Source organism: Arachis hypogaea, chromosome 13 (assembly GCF_003086295.3).
Source record: "Arachis hypogaea cultivar Tifrunner chromosome 13, arahy.Tifrunner.gnm2.J5K5, whole genome shotgun sequence".
Classification (NCBI taxonomy): Eukaryota; Viridiplantae; Streptophyta; class Magnoliopsida; order Fabales; family Fabaceae; genus Arachis; species Arachis hypogaea.
Genome location: NC_092048.1, coordinates 139,837,750 through 139,848,453, shown reverse-complemented (window position 1 = coordinate 139,848,453; position 10,704 = coordinate 139,837,750). Strand labels below are relative to the sequence as shown.

Genomic DNA, 10,704 nt, shown 5'->3' with positions numbered 1-10,704 from the left:
GAAAGGCTGCGCTTTGTTACGAATCTTTGAATTATGACAAAAAAAAAAGTATTGGATTCTCCATCTTTTGATCACTTTCAGATATTTCTTTCCGTTCCTTAATTCTCCTCTTTAATCTCTATATTAAAGGGAGATATAGAAGAACTAGATTCAGTTTTATCTATCATGCATTATAGAATAATCTTGATTATTATCATTATTAATTTCTTTAATGATCAACAATCAGTCACGTGCATATATAAAACTATAAATAAGGCGTATATGAAACACAATCAAGAACATTGCTTGATAACACAAGAATGGCATACCACCATAACCAAAAACACCATAATAGGAACCATTATGGTTCATCGTGGAACGTTGAACCCTACGTTGAAAACGTAGAGCAACCAGTGCACCATCATTACAAGGGTTTCAGCACCATCTATGAGCATCCCATAGAAGAAGCATACCCAACAAGAAGGGTTCGTGAGCCAAAGAAGAATGATGAGGACAACTTCATAGAGAGGTACCAACGTCCCAGGTTTGAAGATAGTAATTCCTTTGGGAGCGTTGACCAAGAAGCTGATGCCTTCATTCAATATGAGCACAAGAGAATGGAATTGGCCAAGCTCATGTCAATGGGTGCTTTTAATTAATAATTATGTATTATTGTAAGTAAGGGTTTCTTTATGTGCATATTGTCTTTTTTTGTGTACCATCTTAAAAATGGATACAAGATTTTGGGATGTATATGAATAAGTTTTGTGAAAAAAAAAACTCATCCTTCAATCTTTATGCTCCATTTTTAAGATGTATATCAAATTGGCTCATGCCCATGTTTTAGCTAGAATAATCAATACCTCGATCGAGTATATAATGACCTTTTTTTTTTCCACTTAAATAATAATGCATCATAAAAGCCCTCATTCTCTTGTATATATGGTTTGCTGTAATTTGCGCAGTTTCAAGTTTGTTATAAATAATATTGTTTAGAAATCATGAATTAGCCAATAAGTGATTATATAACTCTATAAGTCCCTATGAAATTTGTGGACTTCCTTATGTGTATTCTGTTCTTGGAAAAACCGTTAACGACATGAAAGAAGTAACTTAAAAATCTTATCTAATCAAATAGAAACTGTGCATTATATCATTATTCTTTTTATTTGAGAAACCTCTCATGTAGATTAGGCATATCAGAACTAACAGAGTGGCTCTTATTGACTCTGCTGTCCAAATATGTTGTTGTAGATTGTAATGTAATCTCAAGTTTCAACTACACAATGATGTATGTATGAAAGAATAACAATTAAATGTAAAAATTGTTGATCCGATCCCCCTAATTATGAACGAGCAAATGGGTATAATTAATTCCCTTGGATTTGTAATATGACCTCTCTGCATTTGTCAACCGGCCCTGGAACATCCTCCATTCCATTCCACACCTTTCCTTCACCTGCCCAAACTCCATAAAAATATCATCATCATCATTAATTAAGCCTCTTGATCAGTTAAGTTAATCATTAATTATATATAAAACATACCGCTCGCCATGCAGTTTTCCCAGCTTGTGCTTCTCCCTACCAAGCACACAAGTTTATTGAGTGTAAATTAAAGTGAAGTAGATTCATTCATGGGATCAAATTATTACCTGATTCCCTAATGAGGGAACACCTTGGTGAACAATCCACTGAGCATCAACAACTCCAATCTTCTCATGTGCAGGCTAATATTTCATCATATACACACCCTTTTAGTATTATCATGTTCAAAAATGCATCTATGTATTAAAAATCAGTCACTATATATTTGTGTATAAATGTATGAGTTGTTAAACTCATTTTTAATGTGTATTTTGTATTCCAATATAGATACTGAATTAGTAACTTATGTTTTGTGTATACCTAGTATGGTTGTATAATGTTATGTCAAATGAAGTAATATTATTATTATTAGGTAATTCACTTACCTCAACACATTTTCTAAAAGCAAAATCAAGACCCCAGCCATGCACAAATTCATTCTGCAAAACCCAGTCTCACTATGTTAAACTCATAACTAATTATTGGAAGCAAGATACCAAAACTAATCAATGGAAACCACTGAACCTGAATCATATGCCACACACAGCGCCATGCAGCTCGCGAAAACACTGGAGCCATGATCTCTACAAATCTGCATGCATACATGGACAGCATCACATAATAATGAAAGGAAAAGAAACAGGAACAGACAACAACACTTGAAAATTCAAAATGTTCCTCTTACGCTGCACAAGGAGGCAAAAGAGGGTACTTGCACTTTCCTGGTTTCTCCTGAGCTTCTCTAATACAAGAAATTAAGGAAACAGAAAACAGTTACTCAAAACACATACTTGGACAAGAAAATCCGTGAGGATTTCCCCATTGTTCTTACTTGTGAACTTCATGACCTTCTCTTCTCTTTGTCATATTCCAACATGGCGCTCCTTTACTTTGTTCCAAACCAGGCTGTGAAATCTCCAACTTATGCTTTCTCACAAGTTTTATGTATCTGCATTTGGATTTTGGAATTAGAATGACAGCATATGAAACTTCCTTAATAGAACCAAAACTAAAACTTTCATAAGACTCACTCCTCTGCATTAAAATGTTCAACACCTAAGTCTTCATCCCACATGAAAATATACTCATATGGTGCCACAATATCTGGATGCAGAAATCGCTTCGCATACCACCTAGCAGGGTAAATAATAGGCCAATTTTACCTTGACAAACAGCTTTAACAGCATAGGCTATACTTATAACAAAGAATCATCATCCAAGCGAAACATGTGAACAAGCAGAGGAGCTTTACTTTACCATTTGGTTTGTTTGTGAACACTGATATGAATGGCCCGTTTGGACCATTCAAACTCATCCCATTCAGTTGTTCGGCCATCATAATGGAATAGAACAATTGTGAAGTTCTCTGAAAGCTGTTGAATAAACATAGATATATAGTTCAAGGGCACATAGAAGACACAAGCCTGTGTAGTGTTAACTTGAAAAGAAAGAAGGGAAGACCTTTTTCACTGCTGCATCAATATTCATTCTCTGCTCATACCCAACAGTGAAGGTCACAAGGTATTTAGGCTTTGAGGTGAAATCCTAAAAGTGGCAACAAAATGGTTAAATTCTCTGGTTAGAGCTGCCTTGAACAGTGAGCACAAGATACACACCTCACTGGGAAGACCCCATAATTTGCGCAGAAAGAAATCCGATTCTGCTTTGACAATCCCAGGAGCTAATCTTTCTGCACCTCTTGGATTTGTTGGAACCCAAATCTGATAAAAGTTCATTTTAACTCTCTTCAAATCACTGTAGAGAAAGCAACTTCTAAGTTCTAAGTTATATGCATGAAGGATGCATACCTTGGATGGATCATTTAGTAACTTGTCTTGTGATGATATGGTTTCTGTAAATTTTTGCTGAATACACGAGAGATTAATGGATGGAAGATTGAACTGCACAAATAATCCAACAATACAAAATGGTCAACATGAATTCACTCAAGCATAAAAAAGAACAACATGATGAAATTCAGCACCTTTGTTATTGACAGTGTTGGCAATGATACTCCAACAATTAAGCCTAGAGCAGTTCCAACGAAAAAGATCACAATAATCCTCATACTATCGCTTGGTTTTCTCTTGGCACAACTGCAGCAAAACAATATGCAAATGTCACTTGAAAGGGAGTTGCTGAAAAATCAGAATATATATCAAACTCCAAAGATTGGACCTGTGAGTGCGAGTAATGATCCCCATTACATAAAAGTTTTTGTAACTTTTTCATCCATATAAGAAAGAAAAGAAGAGAGAAGTATAAGATATGGAAAGGGAGTATTACTATATCTTTGATTGAGTAGTATTCCAGAACCAAAGTGGCATATTTGAATAACGTTGTTGTTTGATGAATTCTATGTTCACTTTTAGTGCGGTCTAAGCAGCAGTATGATCATGTGCTTTATGCTTCATCCCCCAATATCCCTCCGCAAGTTATTATCTTTAAACAAAAAATGATACGCAATGCTAATCACATGATATCTCTACCACGTGACACTTTCTCCTCATTACAATTCAAAACACAAAAATATACTGGATTCCTGGTCAACTTTCTTTCAGGTAAATGAAAACCCAACAAATTTGTTAAAATTAGTTAACAAGTCACTTGTGGCCTAAAAATCACCCCTTCTTTTTTGGTGCAGATACAATTCATCTTCTCTTTGTTGAAATCGTACAATGGAAGTAAGCTTTTTGCTGCAGCAGCAACCTTGTATTATACGTATCAAGTCAACGTGTCATTGGAAACCCAGTCTCCGTAATTTGGTCAAATCTAGTGTATAGTTGACCATAAGTTTACTTATATAATTCTACAAACTCGGCCGCGTCATCGTCCAAGATCAATTTTTTTGTACCAGTGAAGAATTATTACCCTAAAAGGATAGCATATATAAATTCCTATGAAATTAGGCAGCTTTTTATTTTTAGGACTGAAACTAGGACTCAAAATTGAGACTGAGTACTGTATTTGGTGTTTAGAGATTAGATATTAGAGATTAAAATTAAAATTTTAATTTTAAAATATAAAATTTTAGTCTTTTCACTATTTTTAGAAATTAAGAACACAGAGACTAAAATTTTTAAACACAAAGAGTAAAATTTTAATAATATTTTTTTTAAAATATTTTCATTTAATTTTTTTAATTTTAAATTTATTTTTTAATTTCTATATTTATTATCTTTAATTACATATGCTACTGAAACATAACAGTCATGTAAATTTTATATAAAACACAATATAAAAACTTAATTTAATCTTTGTCTCTTAATTTCCTGTCTCCCGATCTATTATCTCTCTTCCAAATACAGTCCTGGAATTTAGGCGATATTACATTAAATCCAACTAAAAATAACATATTACATTGACGACACATTGTTCCAATGAAAGGTTTGATGAAATTAGTGGTTAACGTACGATTCCAACTATCGTAGTGCCCGTCATTGTCCACCACTAACACCACGACGCTTGTGATTATATTAGTCTGATTTTGGACCAATTCAATTTTGACCGAAGTTAAGCATATATTATTTCCAAGTGCCCACGCGCAGATATTGAAAAGAACTTTATAAGAGTTAATCGAAAGCATAACTATTATTTACCTTCATGTATTCCCCTCACTTTTAGCATTAGAACTCTACATTGAATTGGTTCATCCTTAGCTAGACTATAATCTATAAATTCTGATCCCAAGCATCTAGTGCCAAAAACTTAAAAACCAATTATATGAGAAGTGTTCAAAATTAAAATAAAAATAAGAATGATATGATGATAATCGAAGTTGAATGGCGGGCGATATACATTTATAGAGTGTCCTCTAGGCCTATGGAGTGGTGGAATTACTGAACATATCAACCCCAACAGCCTTGAAGTATTCGCTTTCTGCATTCGCCAACCGACTTTGGAACATCGTCCATTCCTTTTTACACCTGTCCCTCACCTGCCACCAACAAAACACATTAACTAACTAGGCTGATGTTATAGTATCAAAATCCATCCATTTTATGCAACATGAGTGACATACCCCCATCCATGGTGCTTTCCCATCTTTTGATTCTCCCTACCAACCAAACACAAACAAGAAAACAAATGAGCATCTTACAGCTGCAGTTTTAATGAATTAAGATGAGCTTTACGACAAGAATCATGGAAAGGCACTTACTTGATTCCCTAGTGAGGGAACACTTTGATGTATAATCCACTGAGAATCAACAACTCCAATCTTCTCATGGGCAGGCTATATATCATATGGCCAGGATCTTAGTACATTAGTCATATATCAAAAGATTATTCAATGAGTTTCAGTAATGGGAGGATGGACTCACCTCAACACATCTTCTAAGGGCGAAATCGAGACCCCACCCATGGACTAAGTCATTCTGAATTGCAAAGATTTGGAATTATGCGCTATCAAGTATTTAAAACAAATATTGAATAGCTTAGAAACATAGTGAACATTCCTACCTGAATCATATGCCACACACAGCGCCATGCATCCCGTGAAAACACCGGAGCCATAATCTCAACAAACCTGCATGCATCAAACAATGAGGAACAGCTTGGAGGGAGCAGACAGCAGAGTGCGCGACAATAATACTTACGCTGCACAAGGAGGCAGATGAGGATCACTGCACCATCCTGGTTTCTCCTCCGTTTCTCTAATATGAATCAAATAAATAAACAGTTAAGACACATTCTTATCTTTTTACTTAGACACCCAAAGAAATGGCACAGGATTCTCATCATTACTTGTGAACTTCACGATCACCTCTTCTTTTCGTCATTTGCCATGTCAACCCTTTATTAGGTTCCAAACCAGGCTGTGATATCTCCAACCCGTGTTTTTTCACCAGTCTTATGTATCTGCGGTTAAATTGAAGAAGCATATCAAACTTCATCAGTAAATCAAAATAAAAGTCACTCTCACTGTGTGTGTGTGTGTGTGTGTGTGAGAGAGAGAGAGAGAGAGAGAGAGAGATAAATCATAATACTCACTCTTCTGCATTAAAATGCTCAACGCCCAAGTCTTCATCCCATATAAAAATGTAATCATATGGTGCTACAATATCAGGATGCAGAAACCGCTTGGCATACCACCTAGGAGGGAAAACAGTATTAACGTTAGAAATCACAATGAAGAAAACTAAACCAAAACTTACAAGTAATGGGTTCTAAGTTATTTATCTTACCATTTGGTTTGCTTGCGGGCACTAACATGAATAGCTTTCTTTGACCATTCAAATTCATCCCATTCAGTTGTTCGACCATCATAATGAAATAGAAGTATCGTAAAATCATCTGAAAACTGTTCAAAGTGACAGATCTAGTTTAAAGACAAATTACACAAATATCTGCAGTGAGAGGACAGAAAAAAGGAAACAAGAGATAACCTTTTTAACAGCTGCATTAATATTCCATTTCTGATCATAACCAACAGTAAAGGTCACGAGGTACTTTGGCTTAGAAGTTAAATCCTGTAATTGGCAACTTAATCAGATCCGCTGTATAACCCATCACCAAGAAAACACAAAAGGCCCCAGCATTCGAAGACAATATTAGCCTAACAATATAAGAAGAAAACAGAACTAGAAGAAAAGTGCAAAATGGAAGCCACATAAGTTAATATGAAATTGGATTTGGTGTTTTAGAGCAAGTTTCCCTTATAAAAGTCAAGCAAATGATCTTGTGAAAGAACTTTACTACACATTATTTCCATGATAGCAGAAACTATGTATCGCTTGGTTCACTTTTATACACACCTCACTGGGCAGACCCCACAATCTGCGGAAATACAAGTCTGACTCAGCCTCGATAATTGAAGGAGGTAATCTTTCAGCACCTCTGGGATTTGATGGAACCCAAATCTGCAGAGAAAGATGAAAATGAAAATATGCAACAATGATTATATTTAACCTTGGAAAACAATTCTCCCCCAATATGAAAAAAAAAATACATGATCATGCTCAAAAGCATTAAAAAAAAAGGAAGAAACACACTGAAGTTTGAAGATATAGATTGAAGGAAAACCTGCCATTTTTATCCATTATTCTGCTACATCATTTCAGATTACTTAATCTAAGATCCTACATGCTACAACTCTTTTAGGCAAACTTCTAAAAACCATAAGGATTTTCATGCATAAATTAACTCTAATCAAGGCTTACTGCATTTCTTGGATCTTTGCAAACCCAGTACCTTTAACATTCTTTCCAAATCTGATAAGGTGAGATGTGTACCTTCATTGTATCATTTAATAACTGATATTGTGATTTATTGTGGTTACTCTTCATAAAAGACCGCACATTGCCACCTGTGTTCTCTTCAGCAAAAGGAACATCGATGGAGGGGAGCAAGCTCGATGGGAGATTCAACTGCAAGCGTTAAGCATTGTTAGAGTCCGAAAAGTTGTAATACATCAAATTATCAATAAAATTCACTCAGATACAATGTTTCTCAAAAAGACGAAGAAGATACTCAATCTGCACCTTAGTTGACAATGCTGTAAATGATACTCCTATAAAGAAGCCAATAAATGTTCCAACAAAAGTTGTCACAATGAGTCTCATGCCTTCACTTGGTTTTCTATTTGTAGAACTGCAGTCAATAGTACGCAAATGTCATGTATAGATTTTTGACATTAGATACAAAAAATCCTTTAAAAAAAAGGAAGGGAAAGAAAAAAAAAAAGACAGAACAGCAAAGTTAGTTATCTTCAAAGAAGAGACCTGCGAGAAGTGATCCCCATTATATCCAAGCTTTTCTGACTGTTTGCTTGTAAGAACTGAACATCTATCAAGTGGATTTATCCCCAGAAGGAGAAGCAAAGATGAGTTAAACAAAAAAAGCCCTGCAGAATGTACAAGGAAGTGCTAAACGTGTTAATAAGTGCAACCCACGATGGTTTAAAAGAACTAAAGGAGAAAATACACCAGTATGTGGGAAAAAGACCAAAAACAATACTCTCTGAATATCCCAGTTGGAAAACTACGACACCTTGGTGCACTAGAAGTCTAGAACACAGTGGTAATATTAGTAATCTGACTAGGTTGGGCTTCTAATATTTGTATTACACTAATACTTGACCTAGATTAGAAGTAGAAATAGGAATTAGTGCTTTGTAGCCAACACATCATATCAATCAAACATCAAGTAAGGAGCTTCTCATTTCCTCATTACTGTCTGAACCATAACTACAACATGTAATCACTGCACTGCCACTCCCATGCCACAGCCTGCGCTGCTACTATTATGCTGCAAGTTCCCAAAAGTTCCCTTAACTGTACTCCACTACCTTAGTGTGGTTCTTGTTTCCTCTTGGATGTTACAACTTCATCCACTGCAAAAACTTACTTTCCTGCTACTTGTGGCTCTAAGGAGAAGTTTTTTCTCAACCCTCACATGAATTTGATCCAGCCACAACCAATCCCACCATCCACCTCGGATCATCCAGATGCCAATTTCTTAGTCACTAGAGATTCCATGCACCCATTGATGGAAAATAGCCCTCGCTGGCCTTTCCACCGAATGAGGGTGCTTTCTTTGTAGCTGCTCCTTAGATTTTATCATCACCCATCCACCAGAATAGCATTTTACCTAAATTCCTAACTCAACATAGCTAAAGCCATCGGCAACTTCTTTTCTATATATCCCCATAATTCCAACTCAACTTAATCTCCTTAAAAGCTTCTATTATGAAAATATCCCGCTTCCACAGCCCAAATTATTGATACAAATAAACCACTACCAACTAAAAGCATGCGTCTTCTCCCCAGAACAGAATCACCCAGTAACTTACGCAACCATGTGGCACTTCCCTTAATTAAAGGAATCGTCATTGAAAGATTCAAATAAAATTAAAGATTAAAAAAAACTCAAATCCCCATAAACCTAGGAAACAAAAAACAAATTCCCACTTCCAACTAAAAAAACCGGCAAAAGTCAAGTTAGATTCAATCATTATAAGGTATAACAGATAACAATCCTAATCTCTCGTAGAAAGAACCTTCGAGAACCTCTGGCCACAAAAAACAACACCCATACCGACCCTGCATATACTTCACCTTTGCCAAAAAAAAAAAAAAAAACCGTTCTTGCAATGAGCAAAAATCAGAAACTGAATATCGAAGCATCTTCAACGAAAACAAGGATCAAACAGTTCATCTCAGTAAAATCAATCCAAAGAAGTGGTTATACCTGGGAATGAAGGAGCCCTACAAGCACAGGAAGCAAGATCTGGCAGAATAAAGAAGTTAACTTGTTTTAGTTGCTGCGTATGAGCAGAAAAAGAAAGAGCTGTGGGTACTGACAATGGAGGAACGAACGTGAAAGACAACGAATTAAAGAGGGAATTTACAGCTGAGGACACAGAAAATATAAAGTAATTGAAGGGATTGGTGTCTTCTTGTCTATCACTCTCAGGTTTGGGTTTATATATATCACTGCCAAACGCATAAAACAGTTTAAAAATGAATCAGGGATTTTGTGTTGTGTTTTAAGATGCTGGATCACAATCCCTTTCTTCTAATTGTGATTAATATAAAATAATAATGATAATTAATCATATAACTATCGAGTCATGCTCTGAAAAGGTTCCCTTTTTTTTGTTTTATAGGTAAAACAATTTGAATTTGAATTTATAATTAAATTACCTGATACTAATGTTGCAGCAGGTCTTGTTTTTAATGGAAAAGTCTCGTGAAGTAAGAAGATAATTTTTAGTTTAATTGATTTTCTTTTTATTATTAAGTAAAAGAGATTATTTAAATATTTTTTATAATATTTAAAAGTGCATGGAAATAAAAAAGATTAGATAGGGTGAGGTTGAGGTGGTGTTTCGTGTAATTGTCAAAGCAGGGATTTAGGTGGGAATGAATGTTAGCTGACTTCTCAATCTCAACCAATTCCTAATCCCTTTCTTCTTTTTTACGGCTCATCTTATGGTAGTGAAGTAAGTGAGTCAGTTATGCTAATATGGAAATATATAATAGGAGAAACCCAAAAAAGAAAGAAAAAAGGAATCCTAGTTAACGGCATATTCTAACTTGTTACATATTTACATCAGTATTTAACCAGCATATTAATTTGTTCATGATGAATGGTACTTGGTAAATTAATTATTTAGGAGAAATAAGTTGTAGAAAAT

The 10,704-nt window shown here is 35.1% G+C and overlaps 2 protein-coding genes across 4 annotated transcripts; both read right to left on the bottom strand.

Annotated features, from left to right (window-relative positions):
• Positions 1 to 287: 287 nt before the first annotated feature.
• LOC112792178 (uncharacterized) lies at positions 288 to 4,339 on the bottom strand. Of its 2 annotated transcripts, none has more exons than XM_025835309.3 (14): positions 3,852 to 4,339; positions 3,550 to 3,661; positions 3,374 to 3,466; positions 3,182 to 3,286; positions 3,027 to 3,110; positions 2,823 to 2,938; positions 2,597 to 2,698; positions 2,398 to 2,514; positions 2,251 to 2,307; positions 2,091 to 2,157; positions 1,952 to 2,005; positions 1,634 to 1,708; positions 1,527 to 1,562; positions 288 to 1,438 (listed from the first exon to the last, which is right to left on the bottom strand). In XM_025835309.3, the coding sequence occupies exons 1-14, from the start codon at positions 3,890 to 3,892 to the stop codon at positions 1,322 to 1,324; spliced, it is 1,176 nt and encodes a 391-aa protein (XP_025691094.1). In that variant the 5' UTR covers positions 3,893 to 4,339; the 3' UTR covers positions 288 to 1,321. The 2 variants fall into 2 exon arrangements, with proteins under 2 accessions (XP_025691094.1, XP_025691095.1); XM_025835310.3 differs by having other exon boundaries at positions 3,744 to 3,881.
• Positions 4,340 to 5,137: 798 nt separating this feature from the next.
• LOC112792177 (uncharacterized) lies at positions 5,138 to 10,169 on the bottom strand. Of its 2 annotated transcripts, none has more exons than XM_025835308.3 (15): positions 9,756 to 10,169; positions 8,288 to 8,409; positions 8,048 to 8,156; positions 7,799 to 7,933; positions 7,322 to 7,426; positions 6,953 to 7,036; positions 6,752 to 6,867; positions 6,558 to 6,659; positions 6,312 to 6,425; positions 6,164 to 6,220; positions 6,027 to 6,093; positions 5,888 to 5,941; positions 5,725 to 5,799; positions 5,587 to 5,622; positions 5,138 to 5,502 (listed from the first exon to the last, which is right to left on the bottom strand). In XM_025835308.3, the coding sequence occupies exons 2-15, from the start codon at positions 8,305 to 8,307 to the stop codon at positions 5,386 to 5,388; spliced, it is 1,191 nt and encodes a 396-aa protein (XP_025691093.1). In that variant the 5' UTR covers positions 8,308 to 8,409; positions 9,756 to 10,169; the 3' UTR covers positions 5,138 to 5,385. The 2 variants fall into 2 exon arrangements, with proteins under 2 accessions (XP_025691093.1, XP_072068949.1); XM_072212848.1 differs by having other exon boundaries at positions 8,288 to 9,622; positions 9,756 to 10,023.
• Positions 10,170 to 10,704: the final 535 nt, after the last annotated feature.

What these genes read in the sequence shown, in the direction of transcription:
- LOC112792178 (XM_025835309.3), bottom strand. Translation starts at nt 3,892, where the DNA reads ATGCCACTTTGGTTCTGGAATACTACTCAATCAAAGATATA. An exon ending in CAACACTGTCAATAACAAAG is followed by an intron (nt 3,467 to 3,549) that starts GTGCTGAATTTC and finishes TTATTTGTGCAG; the next exon opens with TTCAATCTTCCATCCATTAA. An exon ending in CTTTTAGAAAATGTGTTGAG is followed by an intron (nt 1,709 to 1,951) that starts GTAAGTGAATTA and finishes ATGAAATATTAG; the next exon opens with CCTGCACATGAGAAGATTGG.
- LOC112792177 (XM_025835308.3), bottom strand. Translation starts at nt 8,307, where the DNA reads ATGGGGATCACTTCTCGCAG. An exon ending in CATCTGCCTCCTTGTGCAGC is followed by an intron (nt 6,094 to 6,163) that starts GTAAGTATTATT and finishes TGATGCATGCAG; the next exon opens with GTTTGTTGAGATTATGGCTC. An exon ending in GTGTGTGGCATATGATTCAG is followed by an intron (nt 5,942 to 6,026) that starts GTAGGAATGTTC and finishes TTTGCAATTCAG; the next exon opens with AATGACTTAGTCCATGGGTG.